Genomic DNA, 25,283 nt, shown 5'->3' on the forward strand with positions numbered 1-25,283 from the left:
AAAGTCTTTGAACAAAATTTCCCTTTAAGGGGACAGATTTGACTTAGGTAGTTGTTGATAGCCTCGGTAGGGCCCTATGGCGTTTAAAGATAATATATATAATTGTGCAAAGCGTGCAATAAAGTATTTAATAATGTGTTAAAATTCTATTATGATGATGTGTTTTGTAGTTTTAATTTGTAAAACTAAGAGAGGATAAATGCAGGCTCTTCCATGCTTGAAGTGTGAGGATTTATGTTTGGTATGATATAAAGCGTTACAACGCTATTTCTTTTCATGAACAAAATAAAATATATTTTCCCTCAACGATAACAACCATGATTTAAAGAGGGTCTGTAATGTAAAGTAAAATGATACTCACAAAATTTCCCATGAAATCGATGCGATCGTGAGGGCCTTGTCAATCATATAAATCTGCTAAAATATGTGAGACCAGCCTTGCACTGATTTTGGATGAAAGAGGACGACGGAAACAGACAAGGTCAGCAAGAGGTGGTACCACTTCATTCATTTTAACGCTGTCAGCAAATCCTTAAATGTCCGAAGAAATTTAGTACCGGCTAATGGTTCATTGCTTGTGCTTCTCGTAGAGGCGAGGGCTTCAAGGAGCTTACGGCAGGACGTTCCACCCGACCGGGGGCTCGGAAAAACACGCATATGACTTATCAATTTGGCAGTTCCGTTCGCATTTACCTGTAATTTCAGGCGGTCACATGGGGACTTTGGGCTTAAAGACATTTGGGCCAAAGGGGCGCTTAGGTTTTGGGGAATTCTAGGGTCACATGGGAGCTTAGGGTTCGGCCATTGCTGTCTAATTTGGAGAATTTGTTACTGGGTGATAGACATCATAGCGTCGAAAGAAATACTCAATAAGGGATAGCCCGCTTTGATCTTTAGCGTTTTTAGGGTTTGAATGGATCCCCAGCATACGTTCTTGAGGGTTCATGCCCGGTTGTCTGGAGTGCTCGCACAGCTGCTGACTCCCAGGATCAGGTGTTCGTTGGAATATGCGTCGCTTGGGGTCGCCATTGTTCTGCTAGGGATTTTGACAGTTATGCACGTCAATTTTGTTGCACAGGTTAGTTTCTTTATTTTCTTTTAAATGGAAATTAAATTAGAATGGTTGAATTCCGGTTTTTGATTTCTGAGGGACTGAACCTGTGACCTTTTATATACATCTTTATCGTAATTGGTGTGGGTGATTCCACGGGGATTGAATTTGTGATGTTTTACATGTATTTGATTATAATTGGCGTTTGTTCAGTAGACGGGGATTGAAACTTCGACACAAAAATATGGATGTTTATCGTAATTGGACTTTGGCGGGTCCCTGGGGATTGAGACTATGTACTTTTAAATAGATATTTATGACAATTTGGGTTTGGCGATTCCTTACGGGTTTAAATTGCGACCATTTGTAAACGTTCTGCATATTTGGGGTTTGGTGATTCCTTGTGGATTGAATTTGTGATCGTTTGCATAATTGTTTTTCATAATTGTGATTTGGTCATCCCGCTAGGATTGATTGAACTTGTGACCTCTTGCATTTGTTTTTCTCATAATTGGTGTAGGCCATCTTTAGGGATTGAACTTGTGACCTTTTACATACTTGTTTTTTATGAGGATTGTTTGGTGATTCAATGAAACTTAACTTGTGACGTTTTACATGCATTTGATCATAAATGTGGGTGCAGCTTGTCACCCTCTGACCTTTATATATATCTTTTTAGTTGGGTTTGGTGGTTCCATGGGATTGAACTCGTGACCTTTTATATACATGTTTATTGCAGCTGTATGTTTGGCGATTCTTTGGGATTGAGCCTGTGACTTATATGTATATATTGTAAATGGGGCTTCTATAGCAGTTGTGCTCTTTTTGTGTTCAAACACCACTCCAAGACACTAATGAGAAGACCTTGTAAACTATGTGTATGTTGACAGATTGGGGTGTGTTGCCTTTATAATGGTGGAAGGTGTGCTGCATTTGTGAGGGTGGATTATACGAGAAACTTATGTGGCAACCCACTTTTTGTGTTCAAACACCACTCCAAGACACTAATAAGAGGACCTTGTAAACTATGTGTAACCTTGTAAACTATGTGTATGTTGACAGATTGGGGTGTGTTGCCTTTATAATGGTGGAAGGTGTGCTGCATTTGTGAGGGTGGATTATACGAGAAACTTATGTGGCAACCCACTAATTCTAATCCCTAGTATTACTGATCTGGATAGCCCCTGTGGGGCGGGATGGACCGCTTATGTTGTATGGCTCTTAAAAATTTGCTTCGGTGGTATATCATCTTTTTCACTCTTCTTGCAATATCCTTTTTGTTCACTGCCTTGGAATTTTTTTCCCACGCAATATCCTCTAGTGCTGACTGTCTTCCGAAATGGCTCTATGCTATGCAATGGAGAAGAGAATGTAGCTCTGTTTCCACCTTTCACCTCCATATTATGCAAGTCCTGAGGTTCCATTCCTCCTTGGGTTCTTCCATCCGCTTGTTCACTACTTAACTTGTGAAACCTCGTTTGCAGCTGAGATAGTGTGTGTTTCTCTTTCCTTGGCATGTTGAGCATCAGGTAATCCTGTATCTTGATTTCACTTGTAAGGTTGAAACGCTCTATGTCATATTGCTGTTTTTTCAGCATTTATCTACTCTATCTGTAATGGTCCTCTAAATGCTGTCTCATCTCTATTTTATCAAGTGGTCAATCTTTTTCTGATATATTCCAGCTTGCAAACCATTTTTTGCATTGAAGTTACCGATAATTCTTCTTCTTTTGTCGTGTCTTCTTGCAAATTTGACTGGGCATTCTCTTGCAGGCCATTTCAACTCCTTTATGTATAGTATCAACCTTCATATGGCCTCCAGTTCCCATGAGTGCAAACTTGTTTCAACGAGCATAATCTAGCATGGTGTTGATATTTTCTTTCTCAAACTATAGAAGAATCAGTGTGATTAGTTTTTGGAATACATCCCAGTCTAAAATTTCCGTTCTCCTACATCTATTGTGGGAGAAATGTTGCCTTGCAACTGCCTTGCAGCCTCTTTCTGAGTATTGCTCCCAATTGAGCTTTTTTTTGATCTTGATGCTTAGGTAATTATATTCCTCTGTAGTCTCAAGTGCCTCTTTTTTAATTTGATTGAGGGATGAATTGATCTGTGTTTGAGAGAGAAGATGAGCACTTCAGTCTTTTCAGTGTTACCTTCCGTGCCTAATTCTTTGTAGAATGTTTTCAGTGCCTGAAGGTGTTCTTGTAGGCTATTTAATGTTTTTTCTGTTAGAATGATGTTGATGACATGTGGTAGAATTTTGATAATTATGCATGTGGTGTATGCTCCCACCTCGGCCTAACCCCTCTCCCCTTCATTTACCCACTGTTGCAGTTTCTTAATGTACAATCTGAATAGCTTGCAGGACAAAGGGTAGCCTTACTTCACCACATTGTCATTGTTAAAGCTTCCTGACATGCCTCCTTGGGTCTTGGCTTCAGCCTTGACCTGCTCATACAGTCTGTTTACCTCTGCTCTCCATTCTGTTGGGACTGCTGACTCCAAGAGCCTTTCCCATAATTTTAACCTTGGAACTAATGTTCAGTGCTTTCTTGAAGTCTACAAACCATCAAAATTCTGTCTTTGCCATTCCACATTTTCTCTACCATGCCGCTTAGAGTGAAGCCGCATTGGTCTGAATGCTGCTTGGCCTTTGGCCAGCTATTTTGTTATAGAGAGAGAGAGAGAGAGAGAGAGAGGGAGAGAGAGAGAGAGAGGGAGAGAGAGAGAGAGAGAGAGAGATTCAATAATGTTTTAAAGATCCTTTTGGCATGGTATCAAAGAATTCTTATGTTTTTTCTTGTCTATTGTCTATGTGAAGGTAGGGAGAGAGATCTAATAATTTTTAAGAGCCTTTTGGCATGGTATCAAGTTATACTTATGTCTTTTTTTTGTGTGTTGTCTATGTGAAGCCGGGTTGTGCTAATGAATTGACAGGGAATAACATCAGTGAATCTCAGTTGGTACAAATTAAGGTAATCCTCATATATGTACTTTTGTGGTGTGTTTAGTTTTCATTCCTAGTTTTTCTTGCTCTTTAATCTTCTGAGTAGTTTATATGTATTAGTGGCATTATCTAATTGGTATTTGTTTCTGCCCTTTGCGTGTTATATCTAGACATGAGAATGAGTAAGAAATTAACTTATACTATTAGCATATGGGTCATATAGATGCTTTTTTAACTTTCTTTGAAGAGTCGAGACTCAAGACAATTAACCTCTAACAAAAAGTGCCTATCTTGACATATTTTCTGCAAACGAGATATCTAATAGTCTAGCAGAGAATCTATTTATGCAGAAGGTTTTGTTCTAGTTGCAGTTGAATTTTGACAACGTAGTCACATAGAAAGAAAGCATTAGCAGCAGCAGTTGTCAGTTCATTGGAGTAACTTGCAGGAATCAACACTCTCATTGAATTTGATAGGTGAGCTAGAAATTTAATTATCCAGTCTTTTTAAGTTGCCCATAATGAAAAACAAGAAAAACAAGAACAATAGTACTGGTAATAAAATGAGAGAGGACAACCTGATTCCTCACCCAACGTTTATTGGATTAATAGTTTTGAATTTCAATTGGTACCTGTGGACAATCCTTGTTGAGTTTAAGTTTGGAGGGGTTATTGAAGAATGTGATGGGTTTCATTGCTGGTAAAGCAAATTATGAAAGGGGGGAAGACAACTTGTAATTGATATTGATACATGCTTTCTTTCCAGGTATTGATACATTTATATTTGAATGAAAATGTTTTGGCTTGGATGAACAATGCCATTGTCATTACTTTCGTTTTGGATATGAAGTTTATTACATATGAAGGAAAGCTAAAATTCTGGCTTATAAGTGAACCAATGGAGTTGGCTTGGAACCTAGGAGGATAGACCGTGAACATAATTCAATATCCAAGGAAAGCAAGGATCTTGGTAACCCAAGGATACTTTATTCTGACATTAATACTATTTTTAAAGCCACTACATGTCAGAATGTAACTACACCTAAGAAACTAGAATGAAATCAAAATCATTGAAAATTGTATTACATGGTGATGATGTGAGATGGGATCTATACCATTCCAAAAAAAATTGTATGTAGTTGTAATGTTCTTGAATGCAAAATGATACACTCCTGCAAATATAAATTTGAACTAAGGTAGAAGCTAAAATACGATAATAAACGCAACACTCAAAATAAGTGAAGTAAGAGGCAAAGCACAAAAGAGGAGCTTGGTTCGAATTGTATTAAATTTTGATAACAATGGTATGTTCTACAATTACTTCAATGTTCTTTTAGCAGCCCAATGGCAATTTCCAATAGCAATCAGATTAACCATAAATCACATTGACAGTAACTGCAGATAGAGCGTAAAATAAAACGCAGAAGACAAGCCAAGACAAGAGGACACCAGATTTGGCGGATCCCAGGGAAAAACCCCAATGTGGGGAAAACCCTTTGATCAAATTTTCTTATTATTATATCGAGTGTTTAGCAGAGAGAGAGAGTACAAAAAGTCAAAGTTGACTTGCCAAATCAAAGTCAAAACAACCTTGTCAAATCTGCAATTAACTGCAGTCAAACTCAGTTCTAACCAGAAAGTCAAAGATGGTCAATGCAGCAGTCAAAGTTGCCTCCTTGAGCTCGGTCAACCTTAGTTAAACTTGGCCTTCCTTGTTGATCAAAGTTAGCTCAAAACAGTCCTTCAAAGTTTAGTCAAATTTGGTCAAAAGAGAGAGAAAGTCTGCTGTAATTTTCGGTCAAAGTTGCAGTAAACCCTGAAGTTGATGCTGGTCAAAGTGCTCAGATTTTCTTGATTTCTGTGCCCAGCAACTCGGCCTTCCAAGATCAAACTTCTGACCCAAAAATCGCAATCAAACTTGGTCAATGCACCCCTGGTCAACGCTGGTCAAACTTGCAACAGAATTCTGAAATTTCGGCCTGCAATTTGTCCTGCTTCTTGCCACACATGTGAGAGAAAATAGCTGCCCAATAGCTGTACGACCCAATTAGATGAGGAGAGAGAAGAATGTGTGAGTGATGATGATGACAATTGAGGTGAGAGTTCACTTGTATTTATACAAGTCGTTGAGGGTGAAGTGACATGTCTCTTGGGCTTCATGAGCCTACATGATGATGTGTCTGACCTGAACAATTTGTGCATGTGTGGGCATAAATTCAAAAACACCTTTCTGCGTGTCCAAATTTGATGATCTTTAGGTTGATTTTGGTCCTCTTGAAAGAGGAATTTAGTGCAATCATCATCTCCATCAAATGAGTTGTCTAAAGTGGAATTTGGCCTTAGTTGTCAATTTTAATACTCCCTCTCAACTAGGGAGAATTCCACCTGCCAATCCATCCATCATCATTGATCATCATGCCATCCTGTTGCCATGAAACATCTCTGTGTCTCATCTCATCTGTGCTTTGCTGAACACTAATATGAATAATGAAGAAGAATCGATCGAGAGTGAGTCACAAGACCTTACCACTCTCCATTGACAAAAGTCAGTCCAAAGGTAGAACCTCAATCAGACTTGATCCCAAATCAATTTGTTGAACACCATGCATCCTAGACATAGGGAGTACGACAGTACATGATGCGTCCATCAATAGTGCTATGGTCCCTATCCACTTTTTCCAACTCATTGGCCAGATGAGAGGTACTTTCCATGAGTCCTGGACTACATGGGTAGGATGTATGCTGGGGCATTAGTAGGAGAAGGTGAACCACTCATCCTGCTCATATGCCATAGGAGAAGGTGAACCACTCACCCTACACACATGTCAACCATCATGGGGTATCACAGGGGAAGGTGAGCCACTCACCCTATGGTCGCTCATAAATCCAAGAAGTACCCCAAACCCCTAAGAGCTCTTAAAGCTCAACGTTCAACTCAAGCGAGACTCTCATGGGACAATCTTTCCACGACTCCAAGTCTCTCTCGGAAGGCTAAGAATTTGACCTTCCCTAAGGGCTTCGTGAGGATGTCTATGACCTGCTCATTAGTCTTGATGTGTTGGAGCTTTATTGCTCCCTGTTGTACCATATCTCGGATAAAGTGGTACCTGATATCATTATGCTTGGAGTGGTCGTGGAACACAAGATTCTTTGAAAGGCGAATCCCACTCTGGTTGTCATAGAAGATCACAGTGGTATCTAACACGTGCTCAAATAGCTCACTAAAGAGCTTCTTCAACCAAACAACCTCACAACAGACCATACTAGTTGCAATGTATTCGGTGTTGGCGGTGCTTAGAGCAACTGATTTCTGCTTCCTGCTCATCCAAGGAATTGAAGCAGACACCAATGAGAAGCAACATCCAGATGTGCTTTTTCGATCCACCACACTGCCAGCCTAATCAACATTAGTATATCCATGTAGCCTCAAATTCAGGTAGTGTATTTTAGTCCATAGTTGATTGTGCCATGGAGATATTTCAAGAGATTCTTAGCAACAATCCAATGTATGTGATGAGGCTTGCCCATAAATTGACTCAACGTATTCACAGTGAAGCATATGTGTGGACGAGAGTTTACCAAGAACATCAGGGTCCCCACAAGTTGTCTATATTTGGAAGGGTTTGTCAATTCGGACCACATAACTTCTTGAAGTTGAGTTCCATCGGAGTAGAAACATACTTGCAATCCACCATCCCACATCTCTTGAGCAACTTCACAATGTATTTTCCTTGAGAAAGGAAAATCTCACCTAGCTTTTGCCAGACCTCCAGGCCTAGGAAGTAGTGCATCAGTCCTAGGTCCTTCATCTTGAACTCAGAAGCCAACTCCCTCTTGCATTGATAAATGAGAGGGTCTGCACCTGTCAGAAAGAGATCATCTACATAAAGGACCAAAATGAGAGGCATGTCCTTTTCAACCTTGAAGTATAGGTTAGGATCAACATCGCTCCTTGTAAATCCCAACTTCATAAGATAGTTATCAATCCTCTCATACCAAGCCCTAGGGGCTTGCTTCAACCCATAGAGGAATTTCTTCAACTTGCATATGTGTGTCCTTTGATCTTGTACTTCGAACCCTTGAGGTTGTTCCAAGTAGACTTCCTCCTTTATCGACCCATGCAAAAAAGCAGCCTTAACGTCCATTTGATGTAGGCTCCATCCTTGAGTCGCAACAAGAGCAATAATAGATCGGATAGTGGTATATCGGGCAACTGGTGCAAATACCTCGTCATAGTCCCCTTCTTTCTTTTGATAGAAGCCCTTGTCATAGTCCCCTTCTTTCTTTTAATAGAATCCTCGAGGAACGAACCTGACCCTATATTTCTTAGCACTCCCAGTTGCTCCATGTTTGATTTTGTATATGCATTTTGAGGTGACTACGAACTTGTCCTTTGGCCTAGGCACCACATCTTAGACATCTTTTTTCATGATAGATTCATATTCCTTTTTCATGACATCCTTCCAGACTTGGTGCTTTACAGCTTCGTCGAACGAACATGGCTCAGAGTGAACAATAGTACTCATAGCAACTACGTACCCTTGATACCTGCTTGGCTTCTTACTTTCACAGAATGTCCCTCTTGGAGCCAATATGTCTTTCAGCATCTTCGAGAGTATCTTTAAGCCACAAAGGTCTTTTCTTTGAGGTAGAGGGATCACTAGGAGGTGGATCAATAGGATCCATAGGGCATTCAACATCGGCAATAGGCTCATTCGTTCGAGGTTCATCCTGTTTTTCTGTAGCATCATCATTATCCTTCCTTGGAATGAGGAGATCTCTGGCTTTCCCAAGGGCAGTGTCTTCATCAAAAGTGACATTATGTCTTACTTCCACATCTCTTTCACCAGGCACATAGATTCTATATGCCTTTGAATTTTCACTGTAGCCCACAAATGTTCCTTTCTTCTTGCATGCTCCCAACTTTGTTCTCTTTTCTTTAGGCACATGAAAATACACGGGACAACCAAATATTCTAAAATCAGAAACATTAGGTTTATTACCAATGAAAACTTCTTCAGGTGTCGTGAAATTTAATGCTTGATGTGGACACCTATTTTGAACATATACAACAGTATTGGTAGCTTCTCCCCATAAGAACATCGGTAGACCTAGATCATGAAGCATGGCACGGGTGGCTTCCATGATCGTTCGATTCTTCCTTTCAACAACTCCATTTTGCTTGGGAGTGTATGGAACGGTTGTCTCCCTCTTAATGCCAGCCTCTTTGCAAAAGTCATTGAATTTGTTTGATTCATATTAAGTTCCATTGCCGGTCCTCAATATTTTGATCTTCTTCCCTATTTGATTTTCCACCAAGGCTTTGAAAGAATGAAACCATTTGAACACTTCATCCTTCTTCTTCAAGAAATAGATCCATGTTTTGTGAGAGAAGTCATCCACAAAAATTGCATAGTATAAGTATCCTCCCAATGATGTTACGGGCAACATACCAGATAGGTCAGAATGGACCAATTGAAGAATATTGGTAGTTTAGCTTTCACTTGAAGGGAATGTTCCCCTTGTAAGTTTCCCAGCTGCACAACCCTGACAAATTCCTTCATCATTCATGTTGAAATTGGGCATACCCGTGACCATCTTCCTTACCCCAGTTAAGCCTTTGTAATGTAAGTGGGGGAACCTTCGATGCCATAGCTCAAATTGAAGAGAAGCATCACAAGTCAAGGCTCCCAAAGGACTTCTGTTAAATTTTGGTTAACATGATTTTTGCTTTCAACATTCCAAATTAGCCCATTTTCAAATCATTTCATTACCATTAGATCATTGTCACAGGACAGAAGAACATGAGCGAAAGATCCAGAAGACAAGCCAAGACAAAAGAACATAAGAATATGGCTCAAGCCAAGGAAAAACCCCAAGATGGGGAAAACTCTTTTGATCAATTCTTCTTCTTATTAATTTGAAATGTTCAACAGAGAAAGAGAGAGGGTACAATCAATGTCAAGACTGACATGCCAATATGATGACGAAAACCACTAACCATATGCCAAAGAGATGGCTCAGTCAAGAAGCTCGGTTCTGTCCAGTCAATGCGTCTTTGTTGATTATGATGAGCCCAAAACAATTTAGTCCACTTACACATGTACATATCCCGAAGATTATAAGACGTGGTTAGGGCACACACCAGCCCCAACCTGCAGCAGCAAATCTTGTGAACACCCTCAAGATCACAAATTAATGAAATGGGTAGTAGAAGCTGAGGCCTTCTATCAGTGCTGGTTTAGGGTTGGCCACCAACCAAATCATGCTCATGGAACTTGAGTCTGTCTCTGACTACGACTTTGACTTTGGCTCCAGGCTCTGATTGTTGGCTTTGGTTTAGGTTGTGGCTCAGGCTTGCTTGATATGTCTTCGAAACTAGTAGTTGACTATCACTACCCCCTTGTTAGATACAAGGGAGAAGATTAAGATCTCTCCATTGTAAGACGTGTCAATACTTGAGAATGAATTCAGCGATATGATTGACATATCTTCTTCGCTATTGAAGACCATTGCCAAGAAGCGATCCATCCTAGGTGAATTTTTTTCCTCGCAGGAGTATTATGTCTGGAACATCTATATGAATGATGAGTATGTTTTCCACAATACTCACAAGGGTGAAGATCAAAACACTGATCTTTCATGTGGACAACTTGATCACAATGGTGGCATTTGATAATCTGGTGTGGACGTGGAGCAGGCGAAGATGAGTTGTACTGAATAAACCCAACACTTTGAAACTGAATTGGTTTGTAGTTTGGAATGTGAAAGGGAACTTCCTTCTCGTATTCGATACCGATTTTGTGCTCATTGTTAATGACTTCCTCCCAAGGTCTGATGACGGGCTTGGGAAGTGTAAGTTGAACTTTTGCATATTCATGTGAATTTGGTCTTGATGTGGCATCACTAATCCGACCAAGTGCTAGTTGCTGATGGGAATCAATCTTAAACAGAGATTTGTTTTGAACAAGAACCAGTTCAAAATGTTGATTCCTTTGTAGTAGTTCATCTCGTCGAAGTTGTGTTTTGAGCTAGAGAAACTTGATCTTGTCTTGTGCATCTTGTAAATAGGTTAAAAGGTTAGAGAGAGTGGCTTTGCCGATTTTGACTATATCATTGAGCCATTTTGCAATAATTCAAGCTTGGGAACTGAAAGGTGTCAGGTTCAACTGAAAATGCAATTGCTTAACTTATTTTCAAAGGAAGTAGAAGCTACGTGTCTGAATTCAACATTACTCAAAAATAATATCTTTGAGGACTAATGTAGGCTCCAGTTCACAGAAATCTTCGATGTTTGAGTTGTAACCAACTGTTAAGAAGGCAAGCTTAGAACTATATACCAACAACACAATCAACTTAATTTATGAGTCATATAATTGCTAAATTCTCTATTTATACATGGACTATTGTTAAAATTGGCAACAAGGGCCAAATTCCACCTTGGGACAACTCATTTGATGGAGATGATGATTGCATTAGATTCCTCTTTTCGAGAGGACCAAGATTGATATAAAGATCATCTCATTCGGACAAGCAAAAGTATGATTTTGAATTTATGCCCACTCATGTACAATTTGTTTAGGTCGACCTCATCATCATGTAGGTTCATGGAGACCAATAGACATGACTCTTCACCATCATCGACTTGTATAAATACAAGTGTCCCTCCTCCTCATTTGGCACTGTGAAACACACATGGAATGTGAACAACAGATATGAAAGATAAACATTGAATGCATATATTATTCACATGATATATATTTATCTTACATTGGAGTGACCCTTGGATTCATCTTCCAAGGTCTGTTGGAATCCGTTTGACTGTTCACATTCCACACCAACCCTTAGAGGATTAGGTGTCCAACATTCCCCCCTTTAATCCGGAAGGGTATGTATGAGTCCAAGAAGAGAGCTGTAATACAAAATGTGCAAAAATGCATGGTAGCACTAGGTTGAATGTGCTTTCTGAAATGTTGGCATAAGGTGGTGGTATAAGGATGACCACCAACATTGGAACACTTAGTGCAGTTCACATAACTTGTCCAAATTTGGGATGAAGCTGAAGTCTTCTGCTAGAGGAAGTGCTTCTAATGTTTTGAAGAGGGAGACCTTCATCCTGGAAAGGGAGGTCTCACCCCGCATAAAAAGTGAGGTCTCATCCTGTGGTGGTTTAAGGATGACCACCAACTTTGGAATGCTTAATGCAATTCTTGGAACTCTTCCAGAACTAGCAAGAAGCTGAACTCTTCTGCTAGAGGAAGTGTCCCCAATTCTTTAACGAGGGAGAAGCTCAGCCTAAAAAGGGAGGTCTCACCCCACATAGATGGTTTAAGGCTGACCACCAACCAATGGCATGCTCAGGGGCATCTTTGCCTCTGCCTACAATTCAGAATTAGGCAATAGGTTTAGGTTGTGGCTTAGGCTTGCTTGATGTGGCTTTAAAGCTTGTATATGACCATCACTCCCCCCCTGTCAGATACAAGGTGAGAAGATGAAGAGATCTCAATTGCAAGACTTGTCAATATTCGAGAGCAAATCTTGTTGTATGAGCGAAATATTTTCATGGCTGTTGAAGCCCATTGCCAAGAAGTGATCCATCCAAGATGAATCTTTGTTCTTGCAGGAGGCTTGTTTTTGAAGCATATGTGTGAAGAATGAGTACACTGACCACAATGCTTGCATGGGTGAAGATCAAAACAATGATCTTTCACATGGCCAACTCAGTCACAGTGTTTGCATTTAACAACTTTTGGCTGCGAATGTAGAGGAGCAAAATTTGGAACAGGTGAAGGTGAATTGCCATGAAGAAACCCAACACTTTGAAATTGAATGGGCTTGGAATAGTTTGGAATATGAAAGGATGCCTCCTTATCATATCCAAGACCTGTTCTGTGCTTGTTGTTGACAAGCTCTTCCCAAGGTCTGATGATTGGCTTGGGAAGTACAAACTGAATTTCCACACCTGTATTCAAATTTGCTTCTGAAATGAGCACTTGATCTGAATCAACCTCAACATTATTGACTTGATGACTTGCTGGCTACTGATAGGATCCTGTTTCAAAGTCAGATAGGGGATTGTTCTGAACAAAAACAAGTTCAGAAGGATGCCTTTTCTGCTGTAACTCATCTCTCTGTAACTGTGATTCAAGTTGTAAAAACTCTATCTTCTCTTGTGCATTTTGCAAACAGGTTTGAATATCAGAAAGAGTGTCCTTGCTGATTTTAAGTGTGCTTTCAGCAGTAGATACAATTAGATTTCTCAATAACTCTAATAATTTTTCAATTTGAGACATAACAAGTGCACCGAATCAATAATCAATGTACAATAGTTCTTAAGGAAGACTATACAAATGACTAAAGAATCACAACTTTCTTAGTGTTGGTTTATCCCAATTTAATGCAAGCCTGAAACTATCTATGAATGCACTCACAGGTAATGTTCCTTATGTCTTGTAGGCCGCAAAGATAAGAAGCCAATGGCTGCAACAACAACGATGTTAGCAACTCAACTCCCCATGATGAATGACTATTGTGCAGGGTATCTATCCCTTCTATATTTTATTCTCACAGTGGTTGAAGTAATAGACCAGATCCACTTTGAATAGGCGCTAGCAACACCGACTTTGACTGGAGACCCTCTGGCCAGAAATGGGTGTGCTCTCTCATGGGAGTGTGCTGGTTTACGCAAACAATTCTTGTGCAAGCTTAGACACAAGTAATTAGAATCAAATATTTGGAAAATCCCCCAACCTTAGTCTTCAATCACTTTGAAATGCAGACAATCATTTGAATTCTTTGCATGTCCAACCATGCTTCCACTGCGCCACAAGCTAACAAGCTTGCTATAAAACCTTCATGAATTTACCAAAAATTTGTAACACATTTTGAAGAACAGAACCGCCGAGAACACCTCAACCAACGATTCAAAATGACTTCTTTCCAAATTAAATATTAAGAACCAAATGCAATACTATCCACTACTATCCATGCAAAAACACTTCTACGCTTCCACGTGCCTAAACCTTCCACTGCACATTGAATACTACTGAAGTGATAAACGAAAGCTTGGTCAAGTATATGGTAACTTGAATTGTCAATGTACAGACCTGAAGACACCAAGAGTAATAAAGACACTCATTGACATAGAGCTACACATTTAGTGCCATTTGATTTCAGCTTGCAGATAATGCCTAAATCCCCTAATGCGGTCAATTCTCTTCAATAGTCGCTCTAATACCAATGAAGTTGACAGTAATCCAACATTGTCCCGAGCAATGAATCAGAATTCTTATTATTTGTTTGGACCATATTTATGAAATTTGGTGCCCTATAAGAAGAATGGATGACTCAAAGCTGAAAATGCTTTCCAAATAAGAAGCCTTATGATTAGGCAATTGCAACTCAGTGACTAGACGATGGCGTTTTGTAGAATTTTTCTTTATTCCTTTTATAGGTGACGGGTCTGAACGGTTTCCATTTACGCGCCAAATATGACAAAAAGGTTCTTGGTTTGCCAAAGATGCGAATCGTGCCCCTCTACATCCAAGATTCTTAAATTCTCTGTCGAAAACTTTGAAATGGAGTACAGATAGTTATACCGGCAGACCATTAATGGTTGGGGTGGCCCATAGCCCACAGGTCCCAGGAATTGATATGATCCAGGATGATGATTGAATATGAAAAGAGTGCAAACACTGAGTAGTTCGAATAGAGGAAGGCTATGGAGAAGAACTTGATTTCTATGGCTAGAGAAGTTGAGAAACTTAGGTGAAGCTTACAAATTCTAAAAAGTGAGCCTGGGCTGCTACTGGAACTACAGGTGGGCCCTACGGTTCAGAACTTGGCACTCCAGGTGTTGGGTTGACAGAGTTCACCATTGAATCAGAGCAAATTCCAATTCCAGATTCCTCTGGTTCTTTGATGGGATCTGAAATTACAAGTTGTTACAGTTATTCAAATAAGCCCATAGAGCTTGTCCACTTCTTGGATGCTTGCAGTCTCTGTAACCGTCGTTTAAGCAATGGCCGGGACAGGAGGAGCGACTTCAATGAGAGGACACTCGACGACCTCTAATATCATGTCAAGACAGAGAAACACATATAGGCATTTTCTGCAAGCACCACAAAGAAAAGAGACCGCTCAAAACGTATAAAGAACTCAATAGGGTAGTAGAGAAATACTCAAAATAGCTTACTCATTGATAAGACAGGCCTTCAAAGCGGAAGCGTTATTAGGGTCGATGAGACTGCAAATAAGGGCAAAGCAGCATAAACATTCACTCTGACAGGGAAATTCTGAGACATGGGAAGAGCTAACTACAGAGAAGCGGTAGGTGAACCAAAACGCTTAGGATTATTCAAGAAACGTACTCCGATACCATGTTAAACATGCATGGAATGTGAACAACAGATATGAGAGATAGACATTGAATGCATATATTATTCACATGATACATATTTATAGTATATTGGAGTGACCATTGGATTCATCTTCCATGGCCTCTTGGACTCCCTTTGACTATTCACATTCCACACCAATGCTTAGAGGATTAGGTGTCCAATTGGCACATTCATCATTCATTCATTCTCTCTCCTTCTCTCATTGGTTTGTACAACATTGGGCAACTTCTCTCTTTCACACGTGTGGCAAGAAGGATGAGTTTTTTCTGTGCTCAATTGTAGAATTGAAATTTAAGACAACAAACCAAGTTTGACCAACGTTCACCAAGGGTTGTTGACCAACTTTGACTGCGATTTTTGGAGGGATTTTTCTCTCTTTAGGCTGCATTTCTGGGCACAAAAATCGAGGCAATATGGGCAGTTTGATCAGTGCTGACTTCAGGGTTGATTGCACTTTGACTGCAGAAAATTACAATAGGTTTTCTCTCTCCTTTGACTGAGTTTCATTGAGTTGTTTGGCGCTGACTTTAGGGTTGATTGCACTTTGACCGTATAAAATTACAACAGGTTTTCTCTCTCCTTTGACTGTGTTTGATCGAGCTGTTTGGGGTTGGCTTTGACCTACTAATTAGGCCGAGTTTGATTGTGGAAGACCGAGCTGCTTAGAGGATGATTTATTGTTGATTTGACCAATGTTGACTTTCTGGTTAGGGCTAAGGTTTGACTGCAAAAATTTTTAGGGCTGTTTTGGCTTTGAATTGGTCAAGTCAATTTGACTTTTGTACTCTCTCTGTTGAACTTTTGATATAATAATAAGAAGAATTTATCAAAGGGTTTTCCCCACATTGGGGTTTTTCCTTGGCATCTGCCAAATCTGGTGTCCTTGGCTTGTCTTCTGCATTTTGTTTCATGTTCTATCTACTTTTATTGTCAATGTGATTATTGTGATTGCTATTGAAATTGGAAATTGTTATCGGGCTGCTAAGGAACATTGAAGTAAATTGTGCTAAGCATAGAACATACCATTGTTAAACAAAATTAACATGGTATGAGAGCCCAGGTGAAGACAAGCCCAAGCAAGAGTGAGAAAAGCAATCACTAAGGAAAGTTGTTAGACAAGAAAATTGGTCTAGCTTCAATGACGACTACATCATACTTCAAATCCGAGGATAAGCTCAAGGACAAATCCGACTATCATGCATGGAAGATGACTTTGGATTTGACTTTGGAAGAGAATGATGCTATGGACTATGTAAAGGGAAGAGTGGTGGAGCCTCCTTCAAATGCACCTGCTGTTGCAAAGACAAAGTACAAGAAAGGTGAGGTCAAAGCTAAGAAAATTATTGTAGACTCCATTCAAAAGCATTTGGTTGCCTATATTTCTGATTTGGAAACATCTAAGGAGATGTATGATAAGCTGGTTGGGATGTTCAAAGTAAACAATGCAAATCAAATCCTCTTTCTCAAGAACAAGTTGAAGGACATCAAGATGGATAGAGGAGAGTCTATTCAATCCTACTTCATGAGGATTACTGAAATCAAGAATGATCTTCTTTCCGTTGGAGAAGTTCTTGGTGACAGGGAGCTCATTCTCATTGCACTTGGAGGTCTTACAAGAGCATGGGATGTGTTTAACACCACTATACTCAACAATGAGAGGATACCTAGTTTTGATGAATTATTGGGTAGATGCACTCAAGAAGAAACAAGGATGATGGAGAGAGATAAGCCCTCCAATGGAAATGATCCTACTGTTTTCACTGCTCATGCTAAGAGGAAGAAAAACGTTGGTCCAAGTAAACAAGTTCAAGGATACAAGTCGGGATTCAAAGAAGGAAGAAAAGGAAGATGCTACAATTGCAACAGGTTTGGCCACTATGCTAGAGAGTGTCCTCACAAGAAGGATACTCCAAGGGATGATGACAACAACAACCACAACAATTACGAAGGCAATGGAAATCAAAGGAACAACAAGTTCAACAATAAAGGAAAGAGGAATGCTCCTGCTACTCGATATGGAAATGGTTGACCTCCCAAAAGATTAAGAAATTCCAGGTATGAGGAAAGTAATGTTGATTTTTAATGTACCTTGGACAAGTGGTTTCCCATGGGTTAGTCTCTACCTAGGGAAAAGTGTCCAAAATAATTATTTTCCTAAGTGTGACTTTATAAAGTGAAAGTGACTTTATAAGTGGTAAAGTCAATTTTAATTTCTAAAGTGAAAGTGACTTTATAAGTGGTAAAGTCAATGTTAAATTATAAAGTGAAAAGTGACTTTAGACATAAAGTACAATGTGGGTACTTTATTTAATGGGTGAGTTAAAAAATAGAAAGTGAGAATTAAATGCACATTTATTCTCATTCCTTGATCTAAATAAATCTGAGCCATTAGATCTTAGGGTTGCCCAAAAGTCATTTAGGGAAACAAAAGGGGAAAAGAAAAGAGAGACTGCATTCGTTCTTCATGAGTAGATTGGAGAAAGGAGGCTGAGAGCTGGAGAAAATTTCTGAAGGAGAAATTTGTTGCAGCAAGCTGAAGGAGTGGTTTCTGGGCAAAGCCGGGCATGGAAATCAAGGCATAGAAGACAACAAAAGGTACAGTACGAACAACATTGAATGCTGTGAGCTCCACGTCGTTCGAGAGAAGTTTTTGATTTTTTTTGAAAAAAATATATACAGTGGTATGGAAATCTGTACAGTTGTATTCGTACAGTACATATTTTCAGCATCAAGTGGGCACAAAAATCGAGGCAAAATGGGCACGGTTTTCAAGGAGTTTTGGGCTTAAGAGATAAGTTGAATTTTGCTGTTTTGTTTTTTCTACAAATGTATTTTTCCTGAACTTGAAAGATAAATAAATTTGAAGAGCTCTCTAACAGGTTTTCCTCGGAGAAGATTGAAGGGGTTTTGCCTAGGTCTAAGTTGACCAAAAATCTGTGTGTATTTTCATGTGTTGCTGGTCTGGTTATGTGCATATTTATTTTTAGCATGTGTTGACAGTCCCACGTGTTTTAATCTGAAAATTTCATTTCCAGAATTCTATATGTTGAATGTATGTTTATGGGAAAGGGCATTTAACTGAATGGGAGTGATAAGGTGAAATTAAACCTCGGCTGGGATTGCAGGAAGTTTTTTTTAGTCATCAAATTTCAACATGGTATCAGAGCAACAGGCTGAAAATGCAATCTGAACAATAGACAATAGTTTGGGACAACAAATAGTGGTTTGGACAACAAACTAAATTTTTGGACAACAAACTGATATTTTGGGACAACAAGGTGAAATTTCACACAATGAACTTTTGGTACAACAAGGTGGGCTGGAAAGTTCATTTCTCCATTTTCTTGGTTTTGTAAATTTTGGATAGCAGTAATGGCCATGTTCTTAAGGATAGAGGACATGCTAGTGGGATATCCAACTAGGTTGTTTGGAAGGACAAAATTCAGACAGTGTTTGAAGAGGCAACAGTTTGGGACATAGTGCGGCAAGTGGTTGTACTTTCTATTACTGCAGATAAACTTGTTGAATTCACAAAAAATAATGCAAAGACAAAAAAGATTTTGATGGACAGTCTGAAGGATCATGTGGTTCCTCAGGTGAGAGGAAACACATATGCATATCAGATGTGGACAACTCTAACCACTCTCTATTAGGGTACCAATGAGAGCAGGAAGATGGTACTCAAAGAACAATTGAAGAACATCAGGATGACAAAGCTTGAAAGTGTAGTTCATTATCTTGGCAGGGTCAAACAGGTATGCGATGATTTGGCTGCTATTGGTGAGGCAGTTGCACCCACAGAGTTAGTTAGGATAACTGTAGCGGGACTTCCTAAGTCTTGGGAGGTCTTTGGAGATGTTGTTACCTCTAGGGAGAATCTTCCCAATTGGGACATATTCTGGGATGATTGTGTGCAACATGAGATACGAAAGACTGGCAGTGGTGGGGTGAAGATAACAGATGAGCAGGATGTAGCCTTGACATCCAGGGGGAAGAACAAAGGAAAGGCCAAGAAAAGGGCCTCATTAGATGGGGCTAAGGGAAAGGAGAAGAAGAAGAAGAAAGATACAGATATGTCGAAAGTCGAATGTTGGGCATGTCAGAAGATGGGATACTATGCTGCTACGTGTCTTGAGAGGAAGAACAAGGGGAAGAAGGGTACTACAGCTTCAGCACAGGTGGAGCAGTTTGCTTCATAGTTTGACCAGGACTTGGCATTTATTACTTCTACATCTAGTAGGAGTACATCATCCGATGTGTGGTACATATACAGCGGGGCTTCCCGCCATATGATAGGTGCACGGAAGTTCTTTTCAGAGCTTGCAGAGTGGGCACTTGATATTGAGATTGTACTAGGAGATGACCGCATTGTGAGAGCTGTTGGTGTGGGGATTGTGTCTTTGCCTCCTTTGAAGGTCATAGATGTTTTGTATGTTCCGGGGATAAGAACTTGATTTCAGTGTCTGCTATGGAGGAGAAGGGGTTTGACGTCACTTTCTCAAGAGGGCAGGTATTGATGCATCCCAAGGGAGCTTTCATCACTTCGGCCAAAGTGATTGGAGTTCGCTCTGGGAAACTATACAGGTTCAGTTTTCAGTCGGCAGGAGCAATGGTGAGTAGCACATTTGGTAGCACTCACACTAGTTACCACCAGCAGTAGAGACTTGTGCGAGTTATGGCACTGGAGGATGGCACATATGCATCATGGAGTTTTGAGAGTATTGAGGGAGATGACTACTGGAGTTCCTGATTTTAGTGTCGAGCATTATGAGGTCTGCAGAGGGTGAGTTTTGGGCAAGTACACCAAGTTACCATTCCCAGCGAGCGACAACAGATTTATAGGTATACTAGACTTGATTCATACTGATGTTAGTGGCTGTATGTCTCATGTGTCTTTGGGTGGTTATGAGTATTATGCTATATTCATTGATGACTACTCTAGGAGGACTTGGATATATTTCCTGAAGACTAAGGGTGAGGTCTTCAGTCGCTTTAAAGAGTTCAAAGCTCTTGTGGAAAAGCAGACATGTAGGAAGATTTGGGTCTTGAGGTCAGACAATGGTGGTGAGTACATCGATGGTGGGTTTTCTGACTTCTGTGCACAAGAGGGCATTTGGAGAGGGTTCAGGATTCCTTACAACCTCCAGCAGAATGGGGTGTCTGAAAGGAAGAACAAAGCTATTGTTGGGGTTGTTAGAGCGATGATTTATGATTAGGGGTTGCCTTTGTTTTTGTGGGTTGAGGCCTGCAATACTGCTGTTTATCTTCAAAACAGGAGTCCTCACAAAGTATTGGGGAATATGACTACAGAGGAGGCTTTCACTGGAGAGAAGCCTCATGTGGCACATCTTCGTATCTTTGGATGTCTCACATATTATTATATCCCCAACGAGTAGAGGACAAAGTTGGAACCCATGGCAGAGAAGGGTATCTTTATGGGTTACAACGAGATTTCGAAGGCCTATCGGATCGTCATTCCTTCTAAACAGAGAGTGGTGATTAGGAGGGATGTGAAGTTCGAGGAGAGGGCCTATCGGAGATCACATGACTATGATGAGAGAGAGTCACAGACTTCTCCTCAGTAGGGAGGTTAGGTACATGGAGCAGGGCCTCAGGGTTCTAGATCGACTGGTACAAGAGGTACTTCAGTGTCAGTGACATCTGGGGCACCAGTGGCGAGTTCACCGAGCACTTCTTTAGGGAGTCCATTGGTACAAAGTTCACATGACACTTCAATTGACACAAGCGCAGGTGCCAGTACAGGTTCTTCGAGGACATGTGCTGGTACAGGCACACCAGGACCAGTTAGCAAACCTTCAGGTTCACCAAACTGGGGGGCAGAGGATGAGGTTCCCTATGGGGAAGCTTCTTCAGGGAAGAGGAGGCCCAAGTGGCTTCAAGACACCTTGAAGGAAGCAGAGTCTATTGGTCCTCCGAAGAGGGTGAACAAGGAGAGTGTGTCACTTGAGCGGTTTTGTAGTTATGTAGCCAAGGCTACCACCATTGTTGACTTTGAGCCTACTAGTTATGAGGAAGTTGCCAGCCAGGAGGTATGGAGAGAGGCTATGGTGGAGTATGCCTCTATCATTAAGAACAATGTCTGGGAAGTGTTGCCTAGGCCTGAGGGCAAGTTAGTTGTGACTTCTAGGTGGCTCTACAAGATCAAGCACGCTGTGGATGGCAGCATTGAGAAGTTCAAGGTGAGGTTTGTGGCTAGAGGGTTCTCACAAATAGAGGGAGTTGACTATGATGAGACCTTCACTCCCGTAGCTCAATACACTTCTATTTGGTCCCTTATTTCTATTGTTGTAGAAATGGGTTGGTAGATCCATCAGATGGATGTGAAAACCTCATTTCTGAACGGAGTTATAGAGGAGGTGTATGTTGAGTAGCCACAGGGCTTTGAGGTACTTGGGCGGGAGACCCATGTATGCCGGTTGAGGCGAGCACTCTACGGACTTAAGCAAGCTCCGAGAGCTTGGTATTTGATGATTGATACTTACTTGCAACAGATGGGTTTCATGAAGACTGATGCAGATCCGAACCTACTCTACATTGTTGTAGGGGATGGTCCGCTCATTCTTGTGTTGTATGTTGATGACTTGTTCATTACTGGGGCAGAGAAACTGATTAGTGGTTGCAAGGAGGATCTTGCTATGGAGTTCAAGATGAAGGACTTTGGGCTGATGCATTACTTTTTGGGGCTTGAGGTGTGGCAGGAGAGGGGCATATATTTTTGGGGCAGGGGCAGTATGTTGTGGATGCGTTGAGCAGATTTCACATGGCAGACTGTAGACCCATGTCTACACCTATGATCACCAACTGGAAGAAGCTTCATGCTTCAGATTCTAGTTTTGTGGGTTCCACATTGTATAGGCAGCTTATTGGGTCCTTGATGTATCTGGCCAACACTAGGCCAAATATATACGTTGCAGTGAACACACTTAGCTAGTTCATGGTTGAGCCCAGGAAGGTGCACTGGGTAGCTGCAAAGCACATTCTTCGCTACATAGAAAAGTGTGCAAATTGCCAAACTCATCCACATGTATGGCTTATAGACTAGGTCATCTTATGAAATGAAATGTAGAATGAGACAATAGAGTCTCCATTTGGCACATGTCCATCATCCCAAAATAGAAGTAGTTATGGTGAATTGAATAGGTGCTGAAAATGTGGACACCTTCATCAAGGTGACATAGAAAAGTGTGCAAGGAAACCTCATCAATAAGCATGTACAAGTGTGCAATCCAACTCCTCAAGTGGACATCTTTTCCAAAACCCATGGAAACATGTGCAAATAGTCTCCTCAAGTCCTTATCTTGGAAATAGATGCTAAAAAATGGAGTGCTCAAGTATATGTGTGCCAAATCATCAAGCTCAAGCTCCAAGGTGTAACCAACTCCAACTAACCCTCCAATGGCACATGTGGCTTCAAGTCACCGCAAATCAAGGTAGATGGAATAGATCTCAAGGTAGGAAGTTGACTCCCGAAGAGATGTTCACTGTTAAGAAAACTGATGTATCTCATTTTAGAATTTTTGGAAGTCTTGTTTATTTTTATGTGCCGAAAGAGAAAAGGAATAAATTGGGTGCATCTGGAAAGAAGGGAATCTTTGTGGGCTATAGAGAAAATACTAAGAGCTATAGAATCTATGTGGTTGGTCAAAGGGAAGTCGAGATTGGCCATGATGTCACCTTTGACGAAGATATGGCTCTTAACAAAGTTGACAATCTTCCTATACTAAGGAAATCTGGAGAAGCTGACACCAGAGAATTGAAGGAAAAGCAAGATGAAACGATGCCCGAAGTGGAAGAACCTATGGACCCTATTGATCCCCCTCCGCAAGAGCCTTCCTCTTCTAGGAAGAGGCCCTCATGGCTTAGGGGGACACTTGATGATGTTGAAGGACACATTGCACCCAGAGGGACTTTCCGGGAAAGTAAGAAGCCGACCAGGTATCATGGATACTTGACCATTATGAGCACGATCATTCAAAATGAGCCCTCATTGTTCGCAGAAGCTGTGAAGCATCAAGTATGGAAGGATGCTATGACTGAGGAATACGAGTCCATCATGAAGAACAATGTCTGGGATGTGGTCCCCAGACCCTAGGACAAAATTGTTAATAGAGTTTAGGCTTCTGTGATCCATATCAAGTTTACAAAAAATATTTTTCGGCGAATGTCACATGAGACATCATTTGTCGACGCGTTTCGAACCAACCAGTGTGGTTCATCGTCAGGACAAGTTGAAGAACCAGATCCAGCCTAGCAGTTTAAATAGGCAGAGCAAAGCCCCCAGCGGTTAAAAAGACTAACAACTACTTTTGACTAGGAATCCTAAAAAATGCTACCCGGGGGGACCAGCCCTTTAAATAAATTAATAATGTGATAAAAATATTAAAAATAATAATTAAAAATATATAATAGTTAGTTCAATTATAACCTAAAAATAATTTATGTTAATAGTTAGTTAAAGACAAATAAATAAAATCATATCTAAGGGGAAAAATTACCCTAGAGGGGGACAGTCCCTCAAAAAAAAAAAAAAAAAAAATAATTATGTTCAATTAGTAAAAATAATTTATAAAAATAGTTAGTTAGAGATAAATAATTAAAAAGTTATATCTAAGGGAAAAAATATTTCTCATAGAGGGACGAATCCCTTAGAAAAATAAAATAATTAAGTGAAAACTTTTTTATTAATGAAACTTATATGATAATAGTTTGTAATGATAAAATTATATTAAATTATATTAAAATTATGTTAAAATTAAAATATAATTAAAACTAAATTATATTAAAATTATATCTAAAGTTAAAATTATATTATTACATTATATTAAAATTATGTTAAATTATATTACCTAGGGGGACCAACCCCCTAAAATAAGATGATTATATAATTCAAAAATTATTATTATTATTATTATTTTTTTAAGTTAGATTAGTAATTAAAAATACTTAGTGATAATATTTCGTTACAAATAAATTATTAAAAATAAGAAGGAAAATTAGGAAGGAAAAACAAAATGAGTAAAAAATATAAATAAATAAATAATTAATTAAATTAAATAAATACATAAATAAATAAAAATAATACTACTAAAAAAAAAAAAAAAAAGACGAGGATTAGGACGAGAGTGCTGGGACCCAACATCGACTGATTTTCCAGCCATCATCTCTATTGAGATTACTCAGCCTCTTTTCAATCTCAAGCGCCTCCCTAAATTTCCGATGATGGAAGTGCGAAACCTTAGCAATAACACTAGCTTCCTCAATACAAACATGATGATTGGTTTTCTCGGCGTGCTCAGCCAAAGTGGAAGACTTAGTACGCCTATGCTTAAGATCAGCAGCATGCTCACTAATCCTCTGGTTAATGGAGCGACCAGTTTCCCCAATGTAGGTTGTCCCACAAGAACAGGGGATCAAGTACACACCTTTCATATCTTTAGGGTCGATAGGATCCTTTGCTGATCTGAGGGACATGCGAATGGTGTTCAGGGGCCTAAAGGTCACAGGAACATCATGCGACCTGAGAATCCTACCAATCTTATCAGTAGTCCCCTGAACATAAGGAAGAAGGACACCAGGAATTCGCTCCTTCGGTTCTCGATGAGATAGCGAATTCTTCGAAGCTTTAACGAAAGCCCTCTGACCCAGGAATCTACTATAACCGTTCTCAACAAAGACATCAAGGAGATGGGATTTTTCATTCTCCAAACTCTCCTTATCCGAGATCCTTAGGGCCCGAGTAGCTAGGGTATTGAGAACACCCAACTTTTGAGCCGGGAAATGATGGGAACTGGCATGAAGATACTGCTCAGTATGCGTTTTCGTCCGAAAAACCCGGTGGCCGAGGGAACCATCACTATTCTTA

General features: G+C 40.1%; 1 protein-coding gene across 2 annotated transcripts in view; it reads left to right on the forward strand.

The window, feature by feature from the left end:
- Positions 1-241: 241 nt before the first annotated feature.
- The window catches only part of LOC149225264 (membralin-like protein At1g60995), a 180,088-nt gene continuing 155,046 nt past the window's right edge, over positions 242-25,283 (forward strand). Inside the window, exons 1-3 of one of the 2 annotated variants that reach the window (XM_089377035.1) lie at positions 244-481; positions 591-1,078; positions 3,968-4,030. In XM_089377035.1, coding sequence (XP_089233161.1) covers positions 914-1,078; positions 3,968-4,030 — 228 coding nt within the window. In that variant the 5' untranslated portion in view covers positions 244-481; positions 591-913. Of the gene's footprint in view, positions 1,079-3,967; positions 4,031-25,283 lie in introns of both variants that reach the window. The other variant, XM_089377036.1, reaches the window with a different exon arrangement.

The sequence above is a fragment of the Pinus tabuliformis genome, chromosome J (genome assembly GCF_031772625.1).
Source record: "Pinus tabuliformis cultivar Carrire ecotype Pingquan chromosome J, CPIR1, whole genome shotgun sequence".
Lineage (NCBI taxonomy): Eukaryota > Viridiplantae > Streptophyta > Pinopsida > Pinales > Pinaceae > Pinus > Pinus tabuliformis.